The 26836-nt window shown below is 39.9% G+C and overlaps 1 protein-coding gene across 5 annotated transcripts in view; it reads left to right on the top strand.

Annotated features, from left to right (window-relative positions):
* The window catches only part of KIF2A (kinesin family member 2A), an 80512-nt gene that overhangs the window by 48859 nt on the left and 4817 nt on the right, over positions 1 to 26836 (top strand). For 2 of the 5 annotated variants that reach the window (XM_060235928.1, XM_060235926.1), the window contains exons 14-20: positions 560 to 764; positions 14768 to 14878; positions 17022 to 17089; positions 18847 to 18960; positions 19487 to 19637; positions 22260 to 22361; positions 23810 to 23945. In XM_060235928.1, coding sequence (XP_060091911.1) covers positions 560 to 764; positions 14768 to 14878; positions 17022 to 17089; positions 18847 to 18960; positions 19487 to 19637; positions 22260 to 22361; positions 23810 to 23945 — 887 coding nt within the window. The remainder of the gene's footprint in view (positions 1 to 559; positions 765 to 14767; positions 14879 to 17021; positions 17090 to 18846; positions 18961 to 19486; positions 19638 to 22259; positions 22362 to 23809; positions 23946 to 26836) is intronic. The other 3 variants (XM_060235929.1, XM_060235930.1, XM_060235927.1) reach the window with 2 other exon arrangements.

Genomic DNA, 26836 nt, shown 5'->3' with positions numbered 1-26836 from the left:
CAGAGACTGGGATGGGTGCTATAATCTGTCAGCAAAAGATGTCATGGCTATTAATGTTTCCTGCATTCCTCTCCTGCCACCTCTGCCCTGTCTGATCCTGGAAGAATCATGAGACTCAGGTGGATGAGTTGGGAGGCTAGAGTAGGAAGGGTGCAAAATCGTCCTTCCTTCCTCTTCTTTCAGCAAAGACAACCTGTCTGAGCAATAATGTAGCTTTGGCACTTCCAGGGTTGGGATAGGAATGCTTTTATTAGGAGAATGTGTGAAAGATCCTTATGTTCACAGATAATATCTGTGAAGCAAATTGTGCTGCAATACTATGCAGAGTTATGCAAGCCTAAATCTGTTGAGCTCCTTGGGCTTAGATAGGACTTAACTCTGTATAGGATTGCAGCATAAATCTCTTGTCTTATATTTTGATGGAGCCTAAAATGTGCTTTAAGCTGTTCACAGAAATATTGCACCTAGCCCTGATGAAAAATGTTGAAAGTACTATGACAGTAATTTGTAACTCAGTGACATTTCATCTTGTTCTCCCCACCACAACTCTTTCTTAAAGAACATCTGGTCAAACATCTGCTAATGCACACTCATCTCGGAGCCATGCAGTGTTTCAGATAATCCTCAGGAGAAAAGGAAAACTGCATGGTAAATTTTCATTGATTGACTTGGCTGGCAATGAAAGAGGAGCTGATACTTCCAGTGCAGATAGGCAAACACGACTGGAAGGTGCTGAAATTAACAAGAGCCTTTTAGCACTCAAGGTAAATAAAATATCTTTAATTATGTTAGAGGTAATGAAACCTCTCTAAGCTTTCCATGTTGCAGGAAATGTTTACAATTCTGTAACCGGTATTTTCACCCTTGATTTAGTACATGTTATTCACATTTAAATGCCTGCACATATGAAGTCATTACATGATGCAATGTTACAAGTGATATAGAGAATGTGTAAATATGCTTGGGATGTGTTTGTTAGAGTTTATCCCTCCCTATTTCCAAGGAGCTCGGGGCAATATATTAGTCTTGTAACAATCCTGTGTTAAACTCTGGAGAAGGACTTACCCAATGCCCCACCCTGTGAGCTTCATACCTGGGCAGAGATTGAAAGCCAGATGTCCCAGGGTAGTGTAATACTTAGTGTCATTCTAGGATCTGGAAGACGTAGTTTCAAATCCCTATTCAGCCATAAAGTTTGCTGGTTATCCTTGGACCAGCCATTCGCTATTGCCTAACTCACACCACAGGATTGATAAAATGAGGAGAGGAGAATGATGTATGCTGCCCTAAACTCTTTGGAGGAAAGGGGGGATGAAAAATGTGCTAAGTAAAATAATGTCCAAGTGCAACACCCTAGCCACTTAGCTATATTGATGGTATAACTGCTGTTTGCTTAGGATTGAGAATACCTGCTTTAGTATACTGTTAGTGATTTATTACATATAGCAAAGTAGACCCATTTGTAAGTTGCAGTAAATGTAAGAGGGGAGGTTTCTGGCTCTGCCCTCTATACTACAGTGCATCCCAAGTGCTGCCCCATGGCCTCAGTTTTGGGAGGGGATTTAATAAGCACCCAGACCTCCCTTGGCTCTGGCCACCTACTCTGGCAGCCTGGAGAGATGTGGGGCTGTTCCTCATTGGCTGCCTCCTGCCCCCCTTTTTCTAGGGTGTGCTATAGTTGCACTGGCTTCCTGACTGGTCCTGGTTTTTCACAAGGGCAGCTGCCATTGTAAGGAATCAGGAGTATCTTCCCCAGTGGCTACAGATGGGTCCCACTTGGCAGTTCCACCGTGGAGTGCTTGACTGATGTGTCTGGGCATACCCCTGGGACTCCAGCTGCTGCTGTGTTGCTGATCAGCTGAGTAAGCGACCCTGGACTTAGATATGAGACATGCTGCAAGATGTAGATGATATTGTATCAGTTGGGATCAATCACTACAGTACTATTAGGTTCAGCATTCATATCAATGGAAAGTTGCCACCCCCCCAAGTCCAGAACAATCACATTTGAGTTCAAGAGAGGTAATTTTATAGAACTGAGGGGACTAGTCAGAAAAAAATGAGAAGATGCTGTCCAGGATGCTTAAACGACTTAAAATCACACGAAGAACCAGATGCATTGTATAGCTCAAGCTAGGAAATGTACCACCAAGTATAAAAGGATTCTTTGACTAAGTCAAAGAAGTCATAAAAGGCAAAAAGGCCTCATTCAGAAAGTTTTCCCAGATGAGATAAATAGAAAATATCAGATGTTCTGGAGAAACAAAGGCAAGTTGACAGTCAGGTGAGGGGAAAAAGAGAATTTGAGGTATACATTGCTTAAAACATCAAGACAAACAAGCGTTTCTCCAAATATACAAGGAGCAGGCAACTAGCCAGGGTGGCCATTGGACCTTGGCATAACTGAGCAGTGAAAGGATTGCTTAAGGAAGATGGGAGATGTCAGAGAAACTGAATGAATTCTTTGCATCTGTTTCCACTGTGTAAAATGTGGAGCATGTGCCCACACTGGAGGTACTAATGGAGGTGATGAGAGATAAAGTTCTAGGACAAGTTGTCAAGTTGAAAATAAGTCTTCAAATTTGGATGACATACACCCAAAGGTTCCTAAGCAACTCAGTGCAAACCTGTTTAACCACCAATCAGTATATGTAACCTGTCATAAAAATTGGCCTCTTTACTAGAGGCCTGGAAAATAGCCCTGGAAAATTGACCCAATTATTTAAAAGAAGTCTAGAGTGGGTCCTAGAAAAGTGTATGGTACTAGTGACTGCCCTGGATGAAATGGAAAGAGATCTTGGAGTTGTGGGTAGTTTGATGAAAATGGCAATTCAGAGTGTGGCAGTAATTTAAAAAGGCAAATAATATTCTGGGGATTATCAGAAAAAGACTTGAAAATACAGTTGCCAGTAATGTAATTACCCCTGTGTAGATCACTGGTATGGCTTCACACGGAGTACTGTGTACAGTTCTGGTTGTTGTGTCTGAAAAAGAAAATTGCAAAGAGGAGAAGAGTGAAGAGGAAGGAATCTAGCATGATTAAGGGGTTGGAGCACCTTTCTTGTGAAGAAAAACTAAAAAATCTGGCTCCCCCCCATCACAGCTGACTTATGGCGACTCCTGGTGGGGGGTTTTCAATGAAAGAGACATTCAAAGGTGGTTTGCTGTTACTCCCCTCTACATCACAGTCCTGATATTTCTTGGTGGTTTCCCATTCAAATACTGACCAAGGCTGACCCTGCTTAACTTTCAAGATCTTACAAGATACGCTAGTCTGGGCTATCCAGGTCGACAGTCTGGGACTAGTCAGTTTTAGAAAAAAAGTATGATAGAGGTTTATAAAATTAGGCATGTGGAAAAAGTAGATACTGACAATTTTCTCTCTCTCCCACTGGAATAGAAATTCAGGGTTACACAGTTAAGATGATAGGCAGTAAATTCAGGAGTGGCAAAATCATACTTTAATGAATGAGTAGTTAAGTGGTGAAATACACTGCCAGTAGATGTAGTGGTGGCCATGACCATGGATGGTGTTAAAAGGGAATCAGATTCATGGAGAACAGGTCCAGCAGAGGTAGCAAACTTTTGAGTACCAGTGCTAGGAGGCAACATCAGCAGAAGGCCTTGTCTGATGTGCAACTGGTTTGCTGCTGTACATGGAACAAATTGCTGTACTAAAGGTATCAGATTCTGCAGGGCTGTTCTTATGAATCTTCTCACTTCAACAGACTTTCCTTCAGCCTGCTTTGAAGGGATGTGTGTGGTTTGTAGCTCTTTCACTCCCAGGACTTGTGCTAAAGATGTAAAGGAAGGACAATGGAAGAATACAGCCTTCCCTAAACCCTGGTGAGGCACTTTCTAAAGTGCCATGGAGGAGAAGAAAGATCTCCTAGCTTCCCATGTTACTATGGACATTGTCCCCACCACAGCACTTGGGAGAAGAGGAAATGTGGGAGAGGACAGATCTCCTGCCATGAGTTGCCATTAGGGAAATAGCAGCCTTTTATACATGGGGGTGTCTGGGAGCTCCCAGGGAGGGGAGAATGAGGCTAATGAATAGGGCCTGGCAAGTCTTGTGTTACTTCACAGGGTAGTTTGTTCATTCTGTCGGTCTGTCTATCCAAAATTAGAAGTGAGGTGATAAGAGTATTTAAAAGCAGTTCCTTCTGTCAAGGCAAAATGAAAAGTTAGACGGTTGAAAACAACTTAGCATTTTAGGAGCGAAGAAACAAGTGTCTGCCTTCCTCCAAGTCTGCACAGTTCCTCCTTCCATCCTTCTGTCTGTCTGTCTATCCTGCCCTTCCCAACATCAGAGATAAAACAATTACAGAAATACAACAAAAATCATAAAATCTAACAAATCCATTCATAGTTAAAATTCAATAATTACAATTTCAGATGGTGTCCATTTTAAAAACCTGGTCCCTGACTGAACAATAAATAGATAAATGGATGATAATAATAAAAAACCATCCTGATTGGGCCAGTATGTGGCAAGGAGGGTATAGTTATCGAGGACCAAATGGTAGACAGGAGTAGATAAAAGCCACTTTGGGTCCTTACTGGGGAAAATGGCAGGGTATACATGTAGTAAATAAATAAAATTATAATTTAGATGTGATTTTGGAACTCTCAGAACAAAGACATGAAACTTCTCTTGTGTTGCTTGTAAATTTGTAGACGTTTGGAGACACCAGTGGTCCGTGCTTGACTCAATGACTGTGATGTGATTGTATCACTTGCTTTAGTCCCTCCAGTACGCATGCACCCGAGGAAGCGAATAGGGAAACGGATATTTACCAGTGTACTGTCGCACAGTTCCATCTCTAGGGGACTTTTGTATAAAAATCTGTGTCTATAAGATCAACATTGAACGGAGTTCGTGCTCCTTGTAAATTGCTTAAAGGTTGCTTTTGTTGTTTTGCATGAGTCAGCATGTGTGATTAAATGTACCAAATTGGTTTATCATACCTTGAACAAGTTTTTGCAGCATTTTTCGACTGTGTGCCTTAGTGGGTTTTGACAGATACTTCCTTGCACAGCCTCCTCCTTTTTTCTTTTTTGTAAATTTGTAGGCCCTTTGCAAATTGGGCCACACCTGTCAGTGCATGTTTGCAACGATATGGGTGAGATGTGTTCTAAATAAATTCTAAGGGAGCTGGAAGATTGGGGAGAAGTGATCATATTCTTTTCCTATCACCTTACCAATAATATCCTGGGGTCATTTTGAGCTAGGATATTGAGGAAGTGACAAGACTCCAGTGCTCTGAAAACAAAGCTTCAGTCTTCATGTTCTAACAACAAGCATGCATTAAACTTACACACTCACCCACACATTATGCATACTCACAAAACACAAATGGCTGGCCAGGCCTTTTGGTTCTGATTGATCAGGAGAGATCTTTAAGGGAAGTCTCTAGATAAAATGGCTGGGTAGGCTCTTGGTGCTGATTAGTCAATAGAGAGCTTAGGGATCGTCACTGACCCACAGGTCTCTGCTCCACCTCAAGTGTCCTTAGATCTTATAGTCCCTTCTTTCACTCCATCTTTCCCTTTCTTTCAGGGGAGTATTTTCATGCATGGTTATCTTGGCACCCATCAGAACGGGTCCTGTGGTTCATTGAAGTTGTCTTGCTTCAAAGCCTGGTGATACAGTAGGCTGATTTTGACTCAAAGGTATTCTGAAATCTTTAAAGAACTGGAATGGAATCTGAAAAGATTGCAGCAGAAATCTTTCGAGGGAGCAAACAAACCTGGAAAATATTTGGCCTGGCAACTGAAGAAAAAGAGAGAAAGTAAAATTATTAATAAAATTGTGGTGGATGGAAGAGAGGTGGTAGATCAAGAAGGAATAAAAAGAGAATTCTTTAAGTATTATGCCAAGTTATTTAAAGGTGTTAAAATAAGGAAAGGAAAGATGGATGAGTACTTACAAAAGATAAAAATAGCACCCTTAGCGGAAAATATGCGAAAAGTTTTGAACGATCCAATTGAAAAAATAGAAATTGAAGCAGCAATTAATGCAATTAAAAATGGAAAAGCACCTGGGCCAGATGGATATACAGCTAAATTTTTTAAAAACCTCAAAGAGGAGTTAATCCTGAAACTTCAGAAATTGATGAATATGATAAGAACAAAAGGGAAAATACCAAATACGTGGAAGGAAGCTGTTATTTCGTTGATTCCAAAGGAAGATAGAGATGTTACGAACGTAAAAAATTATAGACCAATTTAATTATTAAATAATGACTATAAAATATATACAAGAAATCTTGGCAGAATGGTTTAAGCAATATTTGATAAATTTTATAAAGGAAGATCGAGTGGGGTTTCTTCCCAAAAGGCAAATAAGAGACAATATCAGAACTGTTGTAAATATTGTAGAATATTATGAAAGACATCCAGAAAAGGAAGTAGCATTATTCTTTGCGGACACAGAGAAAGCATTTGACAATTTAAATTGGGATTTTATATTTGCAGTAATGGAGAAAATGGAGCTGGGAGAAAGCTTTATAAGAATGATAAAAGCAATATATACTGAACAACGTGCAAGGCTATGTATAAATTCTGATCTTACAGAAGACATGATAATTAGTAAAGGTACAAGACAAGGTTGTCCACTTTCCCCATTGTTGTTTATAATGACTCTTGAAATATTACTGATGCAAATTCAAGAAGATAAAGAAATAGAAGGATTAAAAGTAAAAGGATTTACTTATAAATACAGAGCATTTGCAGATGATATAATGTTTATAAATGAAAACCCCATACAAGTCACACCTTTGTTGTTAGCCAAAATACAAGAATATGAGGAGTTGGCGGGACTTTGTATTAATAAAGAAAAAACAAAACTTCTATGTAAAAATATGCAAATAATTAAGCAACAAGAACTGCAGAGACTAACGGGCTGTGAAGTTACCTCCAAGGTAAAATATTTGGGTATGGAGATAACAATGAAGAATATTGATTTGTTCAAAAATAATTATGAGAAGCTATAGCGTAAAATGGATGAAGATATGTTAAAGTGGAATAAACAATTTGTCACTGTTGGGTAGAATAGCCGCAATTAAAATGAATATTCTAGCAAGAATAATGTATTTGTTTCAAACTATTCCGATTGTGAAAGACAATAAGCAATTTAATAGATGGCAAAGAAAAATTTCAGAATTTGTGTGGGCGGGAAAGAAACCAAGAATTAAAATGGAAATTTTAACAGCTGCAAAAGAGAGAGGCGGATTTCAATTACCAGACTTAAAATTGTATCATGAAGCAGTTTGCTTAGTATGGATAAAAGAATGGATAATGTTGTTAAACAAAAAACTCCTAGCGTTGGAAGGTCATGGAAATAAATTTGGCTGGCACACTTATATGTATTATGGGGAAAAAAGATAGACGGCTTTTTTTCTCACCATTATATAAGAAACAGCTTGCTAATATAAGAAATATGGAGATGAAAGAAAACCGTTATGGATAGTGCCAGCCGAAGTGATAAAAATAACAGCTGAGATGGGTGAAGAAAAGTGGTTGTCATATAATCAACTATTAAAAATACAAAGTGGTAAAATAGAATTGAAAACTGCTGAAGAGCTGAATAATAAATATGATTGGTTTCAAATGCAACAAATAAAGAGCTTGGTGGAGAATGACATTAAAATGAAGGAATAAGAAAAGAGCAAACAAATGGAAAAAGTTCTGCTTGGAGACAATGAAAAATTAATTTCAAAATTATATAAATTACTTTTAAAATGGTCTACAGAAGATGAAGTAGTGAAATCTCAAATGATTAAGTGGGCAATTAATGTAAATAAAGAAATACAGATGGAAACTTGGGAATATTTGTTGAAGAACTCTATGAAGCTTTCAACGTGTCATAGTATCAAAGAGAACTGTTTTAAAATGATGTATAGATGGTATATGACTCCTAAGAAATTGGCAAAGATGAATAATAAGATGCCAGACAGATGTTGGAAATGTAAAAAACATGAAGGTTCTTTCTACCATATGTGGTGGACTTGTGAAAGAGCAAAAAAAGTATTGGCAGATGATTCAATAAGAAATTTCTAGGATCTTGGGATATGAATTTAAGAAAGTTGCAGAGACTTTTCTGTTGGGATTACAAATGGAAAAATTTCCAAAAGAAGATAGAACTATAATTTGGTACTTGCTTTCAGTTGCTAGGACATTATATGCGCAGTTGTGGAAGCAAGAAAAAATACCAGAGAAATGGGATTGGATTGTAAAAGTTATGACATGGAGTGAAATGGACAAATTAACAAGAATTTTAAGAGACTATGATTTAGAAGTTTTTAAGATGGAGTGGAAAAAGTTCAGAAGATATGTAGAAAAAGAGTGGAAAATAAAAGGACATTGGACAATTTTTGATAATGATTCTTAGAAAAAAGAATATTAATTTTTGTTTTTATTAGTTAAGGGTACCTTTAAACATTAGTACTTTAAGTAAATAACACCGGCGGGGGTCAAGTAACGGGGGGAGGGGTGGGTAGAAAGTAATATATGGGATAGATAAAATAAGTTATTAATGATGCAAGGAATATAATCTGTTACCATATGTTACCAAATAAAGTTGTTTTAACCAAAGGTATTCTGAAATCTGCTGCCATGTGTCTTTATTCACGGCCTCTGGGACCTCTTTTCTCCTGGTAGGGAGCTGCTGATAGCCCTTTTGGATCACCAGGGTATATGTCATCTTGGGGCCTTCCAGCTTGTGGTCTCTATATTTGTGTTGTTCCAGGTCTTCCCTGAGCCAGGATCTTCAGCTCATGCTTCCATTCATTTTGTTTTCTTATTCACTCACTCTTGTCCATGCTTGGACAAGTCGAACATAAATATAAGGCTATGAGATTAAACAGACTCTTTTCTGCTTTAAGCTGTTGGAGCACATTGGTGGCAAAATCACAGTCTTGTTCTGTTAGCAGGAAGCTTGAAGCAGAAAGCTGCATTGGACCCTAGGGGCATGGAAAGTCATACTTCCTGCTTTTACAAGGTCTGTGAGTTTTTCTCCCAGAATACAGTTTAAAAGCCTTACAAAGGTTTGGTAAAATCCCTTTACAGGTAGAGATATCGATTTTATATCTCAATATGGGAATTCTCCCATTCGTATATAGTTTTTTCTGCTGTCCCTCTCAGTATCTTAGTCTAAATCTATGCGACTTTTCTTGTCACTATACATGATTTTTTCCCTCAATGCTGTTGATAATTGGGAAGCAGAAATTGTCTTCTCCATTGCTTTAATTTGTCTGGTTTATTTATTTTAACATATTATTTATTAAAGCATTTATACCCAGCCCTTCCTTGTAGTTCAAGGTGCTTTGTTAGCTTCTTATTCTTTGGAAACTAGATGTATGTGAACCTATAAGTGTAGATCAGGACGTCTATATTCATGGAAGTTATACCTTCCATTGTGTGATTCCTTCCTATTCTAATGCTGTCTTCCATACATGCCGTCAAGATTGAGGGTGAGCCACAGCCACAGCAAGCAAGAAGGCTGGAAGGGCAGAAAATATAGCTCTGCCATTGGTTTCTTGGAGCAGCGTGTTGTGTATAAACAGCTGTTGGGATAACTAAACAGCAATCTGCATGAGAGAGAGGATATTGTCTCTATTTTATTCTACTGTGTATATTTTGGTTGCTTACAAAAGATGAAGATTAGTAATTAGCAAAAGCAATGCATAATAACACGGTTGCCTTCAGACATGCCTACTCGTCTGACTCACCGAAAAGAAAAATAGAAACTAAACTGAATTAAGTGCTGTCAGAAATGGATTGCAAGTAGTGCATGACTTCATTATGAAAACGATTTTTTTTAAAAAAAATTCAAAATATGCGGCAGCTGTTTATCACATTTGTAATGAAAATATAGATGTCATATGCATACCTGAGACACACCAATATAGTTATACTGCTTTTGATAGTTCTGTCTATATTGCTGTCATTTGTTGTGCCTTTCAAATGTTTTTCTAAGACCTCTTTCGGAGGAAAGTGCTTAGTATCAAGTCCAAGCTAATAAATGAGTTTAGAGCAAAATATTAGATCTGTCTTAGTAAACATTTTCACAATTCTTTGCAGTGTGTGTTACTTGCTCTTAGAATAACTCCTGCTGTAAATGGCCATAATATATCCATTTTTACAATTGATGTGCTTTCCCGGCACAAAGAGAAAAAGGATTAATTTAAGATTGAGAGTTTATTTGTACTTAACGGTAGTTTAGTGTTTTGCTGTTGCAGTGCTTTGTTTGTCATCTTCTAAATGCCTATAATTATATAGGAGGATTAAGAATATGCAAGCAGCTACAGATGTTCTGAATTACTATTTTGGGGAATACAAAGGACTACTCTAACTGAGCAGCTTTTCATTTCCCTTTTATGTATTCTGACTTTTAGTTGAGTTTATCAAATCATGGCTTGTTTCTGGAAGTCTTAAACTTCCAGACTATTAATAAAAGGGGTTGTATTGTATAGTACATGCTTTGCATGACAAAGGTCCAAAGTTCAGTTACTAGTATCTCTGGCTAAAAAGTTCCCAGATGGCAGGTGTTGGGAAGGACTTTCCTCAACCTGAGATAATGAAGAGCTGCCATAAGTAAAAATTTAGACAATATTGAACCAGTGATCTGATCCTTTAAGAAACTTTCTTGTCTTCCATGTTCATATGAGGTTTTTCCTCCCATCTGAGTTGGCATGAGATGTCATTGCTATTAAAATATTTAAATTCTGTTACTGCATTCTTAAGTATCAGATATGTTCATCCAGGTGGACTGGTTCAAGTCATGCATTTTTTGGGGGGGGCACTTTCATAAACAACGTCTCCTTTGAAGATTTGGTTTTCCTCTTAATCTTAGTCTGTCTGGATTGAACTGGTACTTAACTAAACAGATGACTTTTACCAGGCCTAATTTCTGGAAGTGTTAGGGGAAGTCCATTTCAGAGTTCCTGTACATATTCTGGAGACAAAGGTATCTGAGCAGTTTCACAATGCAGCCAATATATTTGGATTTACCAATTGTTTAAACAATTTCAGTTCTGTACAAGTGGAACTATACTATATTGTAGTATTGCCTATTACTATGCATGTGTGTGAAAGCAGCACAATAAAAAAACTGATAAGAAAGTTGATTAATTTGAAATGTGGTGTTGGAGCATTTTATAGATACTGTGGATCACCAAAAAGACAAATAAGTGGGTTTTAAATCAAATCAAGCCTGAACACTCCCTAGAAGTTTAAATGTCCAAAATGAGGGTATCATACTTTGGTCATATTATGAGAAGACAACACCCACTAGAAAAGATAACAGTGCTATGAAAAGTTGTAGGCATCAGGAAAAGAGGAAGACCCAACATGAAATGAATTGATTCAAAAAAGGATGCCGTGACCCTCAGTTTGCAAGACCTGAGCAAAGCTGTTCATAATAGGACATTTGTTGTTGTTGTTGTTCAGTCGCACATGTCTTCCCCTTCTATTTGCCAAGGTGTGATGGGGCCAGATGCCATGATCTTAGTTTTTTTGATGTTGAGTTTCAAGCCTACTTTTGTGCTCTACTCTTTCACCCTCAACAAGAGGTTCTTTAGGTGCTCCTCACTTCCTGCCATTAGAGTAGTGTCATCTGCATACCTGAGGTTGTTAATGTTTTTCCCGGCAATCTTAATTCCTGCTTGTGCTTCATCCAGGCCAGCATTTCGCATGATGTACTCTGCATATAAATTAAATAAGCAGGGTGACAATACACATCCTTGTCGAACTCCTTTTCCTATTCTAAACCAATCAGTTGTTCCATATCCTGTTCTGACAGTTGCTTCTTGACCCTTATACAGGTTTCTCAGGAGACATGTGAGGTGGTCTGGTACTCCCATCTCTTTAAGCACTTGCCACAGTTTGTTGTGATCCACACAGTCAAAGGCTTTAGCATAGTCAATGAAGCAAAAATAGACGTTTTTCTGATACTCCCATGCTTTCCCCGTAATCCATTGAATGTTGGCAATTTGATCTCTAGTTCCTCTACCTCTCTGAAACATCAATTCATAGGGTCGCCATAAATCAGAAATGGCTTATTGGCATTTAATACATAACACATATGTTATGGCTAGTGTCCTGGCCTCCTGATGGCACTGTGTGACATTTTTTTTGGCCACTGTGTGACACAGAGTGTTGAACTGGATGGGTCCTTGGCCTGATCCAACATGACTTCTTTTATGTTCTTATGTAGAACAAGACTATCTGCCTAGTACACAGCTGTTGTATTAGAACTGCAATGTTCATAACTTTATTAGGTTGCTTATACATGCTGAAACGTCATACCATCAGTCTTCTGCATTATGATTAGCTTAAATAGCCACATTGGTCCACTATTTTAAAAATATCTAGATGGGGCTTGGATCCAGCAATGCACAAATGCATAAATGGATTTAGCATAACACCCAGTGCTTCCCTCCATGTATAATATTGTGTCCAAAAAAAGGTTGCACAACATCTTCTGCAAGCAGAAATGCAAGCATGGATAGAAGCTGCTGTCATCTTTTTCTTGAGTTTTACTTGTGCTGCACAAGAGGTCTAGCATGAGTGCAAATTTTGCACTGGCTCCAACCAAGGAATTGTAATGTAACAACTTGAGACCATGATCGGATGAGAAAGTAGTATCAAAATGTTTTAAATGATTAAAATGACTGCATTAGGACTCACTGAAAATTGCAAACTAGTGATCTAACTTTCCAGTTTCATAGAAAGAAAAAGAAAGAGATGGTGTATGCTGATTGAAGGCATGATTGTGGCTTTGTGTCTGCTGTGCAGTAGCCTTAAGATGATGATTCGAAATCTCTCTGCTGACTTAATTGGGTTAAATCATGCACAGTGTAAAATCTACAAGATTGCTCTTCGCTATTTCAACAAATAGAGACGATGGCTGTTGTTCAGCTGTCTCTCAATTGCTAATTAGGATTTCTGGATCCATGTAATGTTTACAGTAGCTGAAAGTAATGTAATATAGAAAAGGAATTTTTGAACATTAGAGTGTACATAAGCTGAGATGTTGGTGACATTCATAAGTATCTTGAAAATGTCCTAAAAATGACTTTCTGTCTTGTGCTTCAGATTTCCATAAAGTTCAGTATGCTTGCTTGTCCAATAATTACAACACTACTTGCAATGTGCCCTCAAACTGTGGAACGTTTGAGAATGTGTCTTCATAGTGGAACTTGTCTTCAGAATGTTAACATGGAGCAGGGATTATAAAAAAGCCTCTTGGAGTTCTGTGCAGATTCTAGTGTAGGCTCAATTTCTCACCTGCTGTCATTGGGGTTCACAAATGCTCAGGGAACTCTGCTCCCTCTAGTTCCAATTCCCAGATTGTAGCCTCTGTGAATGTATGTTAATGCTGTGGGGTGTGTGCATGTTTTATAAAGTGCCATAAGAAACCTAGAGTGCAATCCTTTGTATGCCTGCTCAGAAGTATGGCCCACTATTGTTCAATGGTGCTTACTTACAGGGTGAACCTGTAGGTGGGACTTGGAAGCTCTAAATACTAGTAGGAGCAGAAGTCCACTTAGGTGCAAAGGGGAGACAGACTGTTGTAATGTAACAGGGAATGCTGGCTGAGGAACAAATGCCTAAGAGATTAGAAGAACAGCATTTCTATGTCATGGAAGGCGAATCCTGATTTAGAAGGCAGCTCCCATTGATCTATTCTTCAGTTAACCCCCCCCCCCCCCAGTTTTTAGCATTTTCATTTCGTTTGTGATGTTTTTTGTTTTATTTTTTAGTCAGGTATATGTGTGTGTTCTGCTGAAATACCCAAAACTGTTTTCAGCAAAATAATCAACAATGAAATGTAAATATAGTACAAATAATAGTATGACAGTGAAATATCCTGATAAACTTTGCTCTCTGCCAGTATAGTGTGGTGGTTAGCATAATGTCAGACTAGGATCCTCAGATTCAAATTTCCACTCTGCCATGAAAGATTATTTAGTGACCTTGGGCCAGTCACACACTCAGCCTGCTCTCCCTCACAGGGTGGTTGTGAGGATAAAGTGAGGAAAGGAGAATGATGTAAGCCACTTTGGGTCTCAGTGAGGTGAGGGATTAATAACCGACAACAATGATGTGTGGCTTATTTCCATATTAGCGTTGCAGTCCTGGAGAAGGGCTGCTGACAATTTTTTTTTTTTAATGGAGAGGGGAAATCCTTTTGAGGGTCTGAAGATACTAGTTTGTGTTAATTCATGACTTCTACACATGTGCAAAAAATAAGCCTGGAGGCCTTTTCAGGTTTCTTTTTAAGTTGAGTTTTGCAGTTAACCTGAAGAAGCCTTCCCCCCAAAGCTTTTGAAAGAATCTGCAACAACAGAGGATGCCAAGAACTCTCTTTCAGTCTTTGGCTTGAGTGACTCATGTAGTGCTGTGGGGCACAGTGCTGCAAAAGACATGAGGAACCATAGCAATTAAAAGTATTAGCCATTTGCTCCATGCCTCCATTAGACTCGTGTGTTAATGTTCTGCTCAGGCTTAAAGTTCCAAGCTTTTGCAGCACACAATCCCAGTAATATAATAGCCTTGAGGTTTAATGTCAGATCTGTCTTTCTTTAATGAGGTATAATGAAAGCTGGCATGCAGTTTTTTAGCATTAGCTTAGAACAGAGCAGTCTGTCATATAGTATTTGTCTGTCTCCCCTACCCCAACTTGTTGGTAGCAGTTATATTAAAATGTTTTTGCACTGGTCTTGAGGATGATAAAGCATAAACATGTTTATTCTTGCAGGAGTGCATCAGAGCCTTAGGCCGAAATAAACCTCATACTCCATTCAGAGCGAGTAAACTTACTCAGGTCCTAAGAGATTCATTCATAGGAGAGAACTCTCGCACCTGTATGGTAAGTTGCAATGCTTTGTACTGTTGTAAACATGCCTGTTGGGAATCTTCTCTACATGGTAATAGATCCTGTAGAAAATAAGACAGTAGCTTCTGTATTCTCAGGTGTCATTGTATTCTTAAACTGTGATCTAGGGACAGAAGTCTCTTTTTTCTTCACAACCAAACCTCTTAGTGAATTCTCTTAGGATTATTTATATCGTCTTCAACTGTTGGCTGTGAACTTGAATTTAAAAATTAGAAGAGGAGGTTCACATATCCAGTATGATGTGTTGTTCTCTTTTGGCAATTTTGGTTCCAATTTTCTCAGTACATTATCATTGAGTTTTGGTGTGGTTGTGGAAACTACTCAATTGAAGAGTTTACAGATAGGTTTTCAATTGCAGAGGTTAATTGGCTCACTTGAGTGCCAATATTTTGAATGTTGGTAAGGATACATTCCACAGTTCTTGCAATTAGAGTTAACAGACTGTTTGAAGCAGGGAGTCCAGCCATCTCTGAGGGTGATGTTGCTTTAAGGTGCCGAGCCCATGTTTCTGAAGAAGAATCTTCAAATAGGTTACTCATATCATCCTCACAGACAGACTCCAAGGGAGAAAAACGATTTGTTGTTTCTACAAAATAGGAGTCAATTGCACCTTTAAGAACAACACTGCTTCTACAGTGTAAGTAGGAGGGGATTTGTCACTTCCATTCTCACTTGGCCTAAAGAAATCTTTAATTTTTGATTGTTTAAAGGCTGGAGATGATACAACCTCCTCTTCCAATTCCCTTGCGTGCTTCTCTGCTGGCATAATTTACAGTGCTCTTGTCTCAATGCTCTTTTTCTCAGCTTCAGATTGCTAAGCCACCCAGAGTAACAAGTCATCAGCAAAGTCCTTGAAAGGAGCTGTAGTTTCAAGAAGGTCTTTGGAAGTTAAAAAAAAAAAAAAACAGCTCAAAGTTTACCGTCAGAACTGTTCTTATCTGGATAATGGCTTTAATTAGGCTGAGAGATATCAGTTCTCAGTGAGAAAAGTTTATAAAACAAGGAAAACACTGTCAGATCCTTTAGTCAAAGTTTTAAAAACAACAGCACGGCCTTAAAAACTTTAAAACAATTTAAAAGAGTCTTTAAAAACACTGAAAACACTTAGTGTTTCTGGAGACAAGAGAGCAGCCAACTGCAGCCAACACCACCTCATCAAGAATAGACATCAAAATCAACTACTCACCAGAATTACAAAAGTGCCCTCTATGAAAAAAATTGATACTACTTAGCTATCAACAAATGTTTTTTGCTGTTTCTCGATGTGTCTTCCTATATATCCTGTCTTTCACACTTTAGTGGCCCAGTTAGTTATTTTTTTAATAATATTAACTTTGAAATAAAAGAATTTGACTACAAGAATGATAACTTCTTAAGCCTTTGCAGCTGCAGGATGGTGCCAAGATTATTTCAAATTATGTGTGAGTGTAGTGGACAATTGAATTTATAAAGTTATTATTTGAACACACATGAAGTCCCTTTTACCGAGTTAGATGCTGCTCAATTGAAATCAGCATTGTTTGCTCTGACTGGCAGAGTTCTCCAGGGCCTCAGGTAGAGGCATTTCACATAATTACTACCTGATCCATTTAGCAGGAGGAGGTGGAAATTGAGCCTGGGTGCTCTTGCATGCAAAGCAGGTGCACCAGCCACTATGCTATGGTCTTACTTTCATGTGTGTTCAGATGTGTCAAATGGGGGTTTGCTTACTATTTTAGGTATGACACTGGCTGCCATGTTGAGACTTGGCCTTACATTTTATGTGAATGACTACCTATTTCTGTATATTATACCTGTTTTATGTATTTTTGTTATGCCCTGTTGCATTGACAAATTTAAATATTTTTTATTTTTTTTTAGTATTCCCCTGTCTTCCTACTTTTTTGTAGTCTCCTGAATGTTTTAGTATGATCAAAAATGAGATTGCAGATTAAATGGAATATGGAATGATTAAGCACCTAATATACATGACTTGGATATAGTATGCTTGCTGATATTTAAAAATTCCTCTCTATGTGGTACAAATACTGCTTTGGACATACTTTCTTAAAAGTCTGTGGCTATTACTGCTCTCAAAGAAAATAACTTGCTGGATTCTGGTATGTTTTCCTCCCAGATTGCCACTATTTCTCCAGGGATGGCATCTTGTGAGAACACTCTGAACACACTAAGATACGCTAATAGGTATGAGACGCTGTTGTTTTTTAAAATCAATTTTTAGCGTTTCCACAACTGTTGCATATTGTTGTTCATAGGTGACTTTTTTACATGCCTAGGAAATTCACATTTGGAGGTGGATCCAAACATTTTTCTTTCTTTAATATTTGGATGCACTTCAAAATGAACATAAACCAGTCTCACAATATTTGGATATATTTGTGGCTGCTCTACAAACACAAAGTTGAGTCTCTTGGGCTTCAGTTTTACACTTGCTGGCTTGCCCTGAAATTGAGAATTATTTGGAGATGGGTTGGCCTGAAGTGCTGACAACTGATCCTGATGTGCTCTCCCTGCTATAAGTTGCTTCAGTGTGCTTTAAGTTGAGGGTGGGGAAGACCTTGGCCTTAAGACAAATGGAGTGTGATGAATCAGCAAGTGAACAACTGCAGCTGCCCTCTAAGGGTGCTGATACAGTGAAAGGGTATGCTGAAATATTTAACATGCTGTTCTGTTAGGCAGCAGTGAACACTTGACCTTCACATCCTGTTTTGAGCATTCGCTTCTGAAAGAAGTGTGTTTTGATGTACCATACTGGGAAATATATATTGTTCTGTGTCAGGATGGCAAGAATGGGTGGGGAGCTATCATGCTAGATATATTTGTTGTGATGCTTTACCAAAAACTCTTTTGAGCTTATGCTGAAATATGGGTTCTTTTGACATAGTATGCAATCGTCTGGTATGTCAGTGTTATTAGACTCTGCACTTGTTAGTTCATACATAGTCTTCATTTTCAGTGTACCACCTTCTGAGAACTTATATATCGCAAATAGATGGTAGAAATGCACATCTGCATGTTTGTATATCCAGATGTGTAGAACATGTTGGTCTGGGTCACTAACATCTGGTCAATAGTAGAGATGGGCATGAACTGGGAAAATGGTGGTTCATGTTGGTTTGTGGTTCATTTGATTGCCCGAACAAGTTTGTGGTTCACTTGGTTTGTTTGGTTCAGGAGGTGTAGAACAGTCCCCTTGCAAGTTAGAGATGTCACAATCACTGGGAGTCTTCAGCAGGCTGTTTTCCACCTGCCCTCCAAGTTCAGCAAAGATTGGATTTGGAATATCCCAAGTTATAACCCGCCAAAGCAGATGCCCCCTGGAAGCTCAGCTTCAGCTCTCGCAATAACTAACTCTTCTCTCTTTCTGCTGCAAAGTGAAAGCAGCTGAGTCAAGGTGTCTGCTCCCCTAGAGCAGAATGGGAGCTCTGTGATTGGCTCCCAATCAAACTATGGAAAACTGCTATGGGTGTTTCTAGGGCACCCAGAAACCCACCCCTAGTGTTGCCTAGTAATTGATTTAATTGGTGCCAAGCTGTCTGGAAAAACAAATGAAACAAATCACCAAAGACTGAACCAATATGAAACAAACCTTGAATTGTGATTTGTTTTTCAGTTCATGCCCATCCCTAGTCAATATCAAGATAGATCAACAATTATTTGTTTCAGTTCCTGAAGCTGTAGAAGGGCTGAATTCCACAAAGTCAGTGTGATCTAGTACTGAGAAGGCTGAAACTACTGGCATTCCACCGGACCCATTGATTCATTGGTCCCAGTGTTGTAACAGTGACCTCTTAGAAGGTCACAATGAGGGTTATTGAGGTGGTTTGTTGGGCACTAGCAAAAGGGCTATGCAAATGACTAACTGAAATAAAACTCTGTAATTTTTACTGTCTTTACAAGAACACTTTCTTTTAATTTGCTGCTGTATCTTGCTGCTGCAGAGTAAAGGAATTTGGAATTAGTCCTTCGGACATTCCCTTCTCACAGGGTAGTGGCAGTCGCTCTGATCTCTCTCCTTCCTATGAGTATGACGACTTTTCTCCTTCGATCACCAGGTCTACTTCATTCTTTACATGGAATCTTTATTTTGAGGGTTTTTCCTCCTCTCTTCAGCTATGTAATTTTACAGACAAACCTTCACTTGCTCTCCCTGCCTTTATAGCCATCACCTCCATTTTGTTTCCATTCTGTTTGACAGGTGGTGGTACTGCATGGCCTGCAATCATCTTTCCAATTATTATTCATCTTTTTTGTTCTTTTTCAAGCATTTCATGCCCAGGCTTGTTATTTCCCCTCATGTATAAGAAGTGGTGATGTTGCCTTTATAGTACTGTCACGCATCTGAATAATTGAAATTGTGTATTGGTTCATTTTTTAAAATGCTTATGCAATGATTATGATTTCAGCATTTGCAAGTCTCTAAAGTTCGGCCCCATAATCCAGAACATTGTGATTGGCTCCTTAAGAGTGCATGAGGCTGACATCATCACTCTCATTTATGTGAATGGATGAGTTTTTCTCTGCCCTGAATGAAATGAAATGTTACTAATTTTAAAATGAACACTTATTTTACAACATTAGAGTAAAAGAGCTGACTGTCGATCCCAATGCTGCCGGTGATATCCGTCCAATCATGCATCATACTCCAAATCAGATTGATGACTTGGAGGCACAGTGGGGTGTTGGGAGCTCACCTCAGAGAGATGATCTTAAACTACTTTGTGAACAAAATGTGAGTATCTCTCATACCACAGCAGAAATGCAAACTCTGGCCAATTATTTACTGATAAAACTGTTTATTCTGCTGCAAGGAAAGTCTGGACTTTATATTAAATCAAAGCATAGGCTAATATGTTGCATACGTTCTCTTGTTTGTGAAGCTACTATTTTGAATTCTGTGGCTTGGATCTTCTGGAGCTTTTCTGTGGCTGGAAGGATTTCTACCTATGGAATGTGACTTTCAGGAGGTATTTGTGACTGTGTGGGGGGTGGGGTGGCGGGAAGAAAATTGTATTGTGTGTGTGGAAATCCTTATCCCATGGAAGAGTTCTGGAGGATCTAAACCTCTGTGTTTTGACAAAGAAGGGTAATCTCTTTATTTTATTTAGATTTTATGAATTTATATTTCAACAGACATGGCTCCAAAGAGCTCGTGGGGCTAACATAATATAAAACAAGAATAAAATCAGTCCAACTCAAACTAAAATAAGTCTTGAGTGCCTTAACTCTGCTCATAATTCTATAAATATTCTCATAAATATTCTCTCTTTCTTCTGAATTTAGAGCCCCTTCTCAGGCTTCTTCTTTAAAAACAAGATTAACTCCCAACTGTTATTGCTTTAGTTCTGTACTTTGTTCTACTCTTCTTTGAGGTACTGTAGGTGTGCTTGCAGTATAATCCACACTGTGGCATTGGGACATCTGATATTTGCTAGGAATTATTGCAAAAAGGTTATTGTCAAGAAAGAATTTGCCTTTTGGCCCATCACATTTTAGTGAGTTTTTATTGTAATTCTGTTATGATTATGCTGGATAACTAATTCAGATCAGTTTAGCATATAAATAAAGTTAGAATTTTTTGTCTCAACCTGCATCTAATATTAAATCTCACTTGTTATCCAGTTTGAAGATATCCTTTTGAAGATCCTGACCATCCTGAATAATTCACTTCACCTGCCATCTTGGCTGGCTCAATATTTCCTTCTGACTGCAAATGATTTTAAGGAAGTCCAGTAGTACCATTCCTACTACATAGCCTTAAGAAGTTTCATAGTTAACTTTTACCTTTTGTGAATGTTCCAATCTTATACTTTCTCTGTTTTAACTGTTTAGTGATCCTTAAGAGGACCTTTGCTCTTTCCAGTAACTGCCAAGTTCTTTTAGATAAATTTAGTTAAAGACTTTGTGAAAACCTTTTTTAATAATCTCAGTGTGCATAGTCCACCAGATAACCTCATGTACATGCTGGTTAACAACTTAAAAAGAATTCTGAAAGAATAGTGACACAACATTCCCCCGGGCAGAAGCCACACTGATTCTTCATCAATCAGACAGTCTTTATAAATTTAATGATAAAACTAACCTGTTAACAAAATTCTTAGATGGTGAAGCAAGAGAACAAGCTGGACATCTTTGAGCTTGGGGTTCTGTCGGTAGCATTTGTGTGTACGTTGTCCATAGTATACCATACAAATAGATAATTTTAAGATTCCAGATCTTAACTATATCATAAGGCACAGATATTCGTCCTGCCACCTGTTCCTCCAAAAATATTACATTTTAAGGATAATGAAACATATTGATATATCTTCAAAAAGTATGTCTGTTCTGCATTTAGAACTTCTTGTGAGTTTGAACAGAACTTTCCAGGAAAGCTTTATTTCTAGGAAGCAAGGTTCCATGTCTACCTTGAATAGGCAGATCAGTTTGGCTTACCAGACTGGGACAGGGTGACCATAGTCCTGGTGTACATCACAGTATATTTGGCACCTCAGCTGTTATCTCAGGACTTGTGCCTCAGCTTTTACCCAACATTAAAAAATATCAGTTAGTGCTTCTGTAGAAATTTAATCTGCCTTTAGGGAGCAGAATTGCTCCCCCCACCCAGGAATGAAGTGTGGTGCTCTTTAAGCATGATGTCCATATTGGCTATAAATGACCCTTTTAGTGAGTATACAAAAATTGCTGAGAGAAAATGCTTTATTGGCTTAGGAAACGGCACAACAGGGAACATCTCTCTCTCTCTCTCTGTGACCCTTATTTTTTCAGCTTACCTGTTTTCTACTTGCACTTCAGTTGGAAAACAAACACTTTTTACAATACTAAAATGTATTTTGAAACTAGATGGGGCTTCTACTTTTTTCCCTTTTCAAACTATATAAGTATACGTCTAAGGAATATGAAAGCCATGTTTCTTAAGAATTGTCTTGTTGGATCAGATAAAACTCGATCTAGGTTTCTGTTCCGTCTGTGGGTAGGCAAATGTTTCTTGGAAACTCACAGCAGGGCATGAAGGCCACATAACTTTACTGTAGTTGTTTGTTCCCAACATCTGGTAATACCATGCTGCATAACAAAGAGATACATTGCCTGCGATATTGACTTTGTCATGCGTGGTGGCATGAGAGAAAGGCATTTTTGCAGAACAGAGCTTGTATGTCTTTAAGTTGAAAGCAGCCTGTTCAGATTGCACTGTCTCCTCTGAAAAGAAAGTGTATTTACATTGTGTAGTTCTTTTTTATTGATGTCAGGTGGTTCTTCAATGTACAGCTTTCCTTCTGCTTATATTTCAAAAAGGGGTTGGCATGCATAATTCTAGAGAGTTTCATTGCGGTGTTTTTTGCTTGTTTTAAAGGAGGAAGAAGTTTCACCACAGTTATTCACTTTTCATGAAGCAGTGTCACAGATGGTGGAAATGGAAGAACAAGTAGTAGAAGACCACAGAGCTGTCTTCCAGGTAAATGTTATGTGAAAGCCAAGTAGCTCCAAGAAAAATATTTTAACTGTGACTACCTTGTATAAGCAGGATTCACTTTGCAGATAGTCATTGAAGCCTGGCATCAAGAAACCCAAACCTGGGTCCTTCTGAGCCACTGTCTCACAGACCAGCAAGCAGTGCTCAAACTCATGGGTCCTAAGGTTAAATGCTCACAAGAAGACTAAAACCTAATCCATTGTCCTATGTCATATATTTGTTAAACTAATTGCTATATATTTTCCTTATATATTCCTATGTTGTTTTAGAAATATCCTTTGTATTTGTATAACAGCCCATATATTATGTAATTATAATCAAGCTAACTGGTACAATGTTGAGTCCACCCTTCAAAGCAGCCATTTTCTCCAGGGGAGCGGATCTCTGCCAGCTGGAGATCAGTTGTAAAAATGGAAGATCTCCAGGCCCCCTGAGAAGCTGGCAACCCTAGTTTGAAGTAACAATAGTCAGTGTTATAGCCTGCATATAGAGCAGGGGTCCCCAATGCCCGGGCTGTGAACCGATACCGGTCCGTGGCCTGTTAGCAACCGGGCCTTGAGTTGTATAATTTTTTCATTATATATTACAATGTAGTAATAATAAGACGACATTGGATTTATATCCTGCCCTCCACTCCAAATTTCAGAGTCTCAGAGTGACTCACAATCTCCTTTACCTTCCTCTCCCACAACAGACACCCTGTGAGGTAAGTGGGGCTGAGAGAGCTCTCAGAGAAGCTACCCTTTCAAGGACAACTCTACAAGAGCTATGGCTAACCCAGCAGCTGCAAGTGGAGGAGTAGGAAATCAAACCCAGTTTTCCCAGATAAGAGTCTGCACACTTAACCACCATGGCACACTAATAGAAATAAAGTACACAATTGTATCATCCCAAACCCATCCCCACCCCACCCTGGAAAAATTGTCTTCCACAAAACCGGTCCCTGGTGCCAAAAAGGTTGGGGACCACTGATTTAGAGGATCAACTAGTTATGCTTTTAAACCTGTTGTATGGGAAGGGTTGCTCCATCATGGTGTAGTGGTTGAGTGACAGACTCTAATCTGGAGAACCAGGTTTGATTCCCCATGCCTCCACATGCAGCCACCTGGGTGAACTTGGGTCAGTCATAGTTCTCTCACTCCCACCTACCTCACAGTGTGTCTGAGAGAGGAGGGGAAGGTGATTGTAAGTTGCTCGGAGACTCCTTTGGATAGTGAAGAGCAGGGTATAAAACCAACTCTTTCTAGTCTTCATTTAAGCGGCAATTAATTTTGTTTATTCCTGAAACTGTTTCAGTATGAATGTAATGTTTTTCAGTCTTGCTACAATTCTGTGCTAACTAAAAAGGATCTGATAATTTTGAGAACAGTACCAAAGTTCAGCCCAGTCTTCATATATGTTTCTCTTCCTCCTTGCTTTGATCTTGTTAGGAATCTATTAGGTGGTTGGAAGATGAAAAAGCACTTCTGGAAATGACAGAAGAAGTAGACTACGATGTGGATTCGTATGCTACACAACTTGAAGCAATCCTAGAACAAAAAATTTACATTTTGACTGAACTTCGAGGTACATGTGTTTATATTTATTTGAAAAAAGCTTTTTGTGCATCTGAGAATTTGACAGAAGTTATAGCTGGCTTAATTTAAAAAAGAATAGTAATTGGAAAAAAACCTGTGTTTTCCCTCCTCAATATTAAATCAGAAGGGGGGTGGGGAATCGACCCTTGGCACTTACCGTGAGGGGTCCTTCTCCTAAGAGGACAGGAGGACATCTTGGGTGTTTCCCACCGTCCAATCAGGGAGGCAGGAATCTTAAAAAACTTCCCCTTCCTGTGGATGTGGGAACCACCCTCCTTCCAGTTCGGGTGACTCCGAGAAGCAGTAAAGAACTCTTGCAACCATCGCTGCTATGAAAAAAGGTGAGCTAACTGGTGGTCGGTACAAAAACTTGGCATGAGCCTCCCAAACCGACTGAAATAAACTCGTATAGAAACTGAGAAAAAACATGTAAACTACAGGTAGCCTGTGTTAAAGAGTAATCAACAGCTGTAGGTGAGACTACAGGAGAAGAAGTTAGATCCAGACACATAAAAGATAGATGCTGCCCGAGGTAGGACGATAGAAGAAGGGGAGGGCAAGATGTCCTCCTGTCCTCTTAGGAGAAGGACCCCTCACGGTAAGTGCCAAGGGTCGTTCTCCCTAAGAGGCGGAGGACATCTTGGGTGCTCCCATAGCAGTATGTCATACAGGGTGGGATCGTCCTACTCAGGCAGCACGTGTTGCAGGATTCGTCTGCCAAAGTTGCGTCCGCCGACACATATGCGTTCAACTTATAGTGTCGGATGAAAGTGGAGATAGATGCCCACGTAGCTGCCTTGCACACCTCCTCTATGGAGGCATTCCTGTTGAAGGCAGCATTGGTGGCCGCACTCCTGGTTGAGTGTGCAGTGATCCCTGGTGGTACTTGAAGGTTTAACGCCTTATACGCCTCCGATATACACTGCTTGATGGCGTAGCTAATTGCTGATTTGGACATCTTCTGTCCCAGTCTAGGAGCCGCTATATTAATGAACATGAAGTCTAATTTTCGGATAGATTCAGTTTTGTAAGATAGACCTTAATTGCTCTTCGCACGTCTAAGGTATGCCATGTGCGCTCCTTGGGATGCTTGGGATCCGGACAGAAGGATGGTAAGTTGATCTCTTGACTCTGATGGGATCTAGAAGAGACCTTCGGTTGGAAGGTAGGGTCCGGATAGAGGACCACCTTGTCCTTGTGGAACACACACACAGTTCCCTCTTAACCGATAAGGCCCCGATCTCTGAAACTCTTCTGGCCGATGTTATTGCCACCAGAAAGATGGTCTTCATACGCATGAACTTTAGGAATACAGAACTTAAGGGCTCGAAAGGAGGACCTGTTAGGGCCGAGAGTACCAGGTTCAATCTCCAGGTAGGAAACCGATGTACTTGTGGTGGAGAACTCATGGAGGCTCCTCTAAGGAAGCGTCGAATATGGGGGTGAGATGAGAGGTCCACGCCGTCCACCTGCTGGAGAACTGAGGATAAGGCTGCCACCTTACGTTTGAGGGTAGCTGGCTTCAATCCAGAATGGAGACCGTCCTGAAGGAACTGTAGGATCTTGGGGACAGAAGGATGCAACGGGTCCACGGCTTTTCTCCGACACCATCTGTGGAAGGCTTTCCAGGACATGTCGTAGATCCGCGTTGTGGAGCTTTTTCTGGATGCTAGGATGGTGATCGTCACGTCACTTGCATAACCAAGATCTAGGAGAGAGCGCCGTTCAACCTCCAAGCGGTCACCTCAGCCAGTCTGTATGAGGATGCCACACCGGGCCCTGTAACAGCATGTCTGGACAGATTGGTAAGTGAAGCGGCTCCGCTACTGACATCTGTTGGATTGATGAGAACCAGTGAAGTCGCGGCCACCAGGAAGCAACCAGAATGACGTCGGCCCTTAGCAGCCTGATCCTTCTGAGCAACCTCGGAATGATCGGGATTGGGGGAAAGGCGTATAGAAGGCCTTGCGGCCAGGGAGAAGTTAATGCGTCCGTGGCCTCCGCTTGGTAGTGGTAGTACCTCGTGTAGAATCGAGGAAGCTGGTGGTTCTGAGAAGACGCAAAGAGGTCCAACACCGGCGGGCCGAAGCGTTAAGAAAAGCTTCTTGTTGGGAGACCACTCTCCCGATTGAATGCTCTCCCGGCTGAGCCAGTCCGCCTTGATATTGCAAGTCCCCTTGATATGCTCCGCCCTTATGGACTTTAGATGTCTCTCCGCCCATTCGAACAGTTTCACGGCCTCCTTGCGAAGGGAAGTCGACCTGGACCCCCCTTGATTGTTTAAATAGGCCTTGGCAGCGATATTGTCCGTTCGCACGGAGTTCCAGAAGGTTGATGGGAAGACTCGCCTCCTCGGGTGTCCACTGGCCCTGGGTAGGTATCTCGTTGAGGGTCGCCCCCCAACCTGAAAGTCTGGCGTCCGAAAGGAGCTGTATTTCCTTCTCTACGAGGAACGTTCTCCCCTGACGCAGGTTGTGGTCCTTCGTCCACCACAGGAGACTCTCCTTGACCTTCTTGGGAACAGACAACGACATAGGGCGCTTCTCCATGATCTGGATCTGATAAGGGCGCAAAAACATCTGAAGTTGTCTGGTGTGAAAAGCGACCCCATTGAAGCGCCTCCAGATTTGAGACTAGAAGACCCATAAGTCGTGCCAGGGTCTGGAGAGATGACAATGGTTCCCGCACTAACTGGAGCACCAATGCCTTGGTCCTCAGTATCTTGTCTTCTGGGAGGAAAACAGAATTCATCCTTGTGTCGATGACCATACCCAGATGTTGTAGCCTCTGGGACGGTTGTAAATGACTCTTGGGAATGTTGATTATGAACCCGTGTTGTTGAAGACAGGATATGGTGTGTATAACGTCCTGCTCCGCACT

The sequence above is a fragment of the Heteronotia binoei genome, chromosome 4 (genome assembly GCF_032191835.1).
Source record: "Heteronotia binoei isolate CCM8104 ecotype False Entrance Well chromosome 4, APGP_CSIRO_Hbin_v1, whole genome shotgun sequence".
NCBI classification, from domain to species: domain Eukaryota; kingdom Metazoa; phylum Chordata; class Lepidosauria; order Squamata; family Gekkonidae; genus Heteronotia; species Heteronotia binoei.
This window is presented reverse-complemented; position numbering and strand designations above follow the sequence as displayed.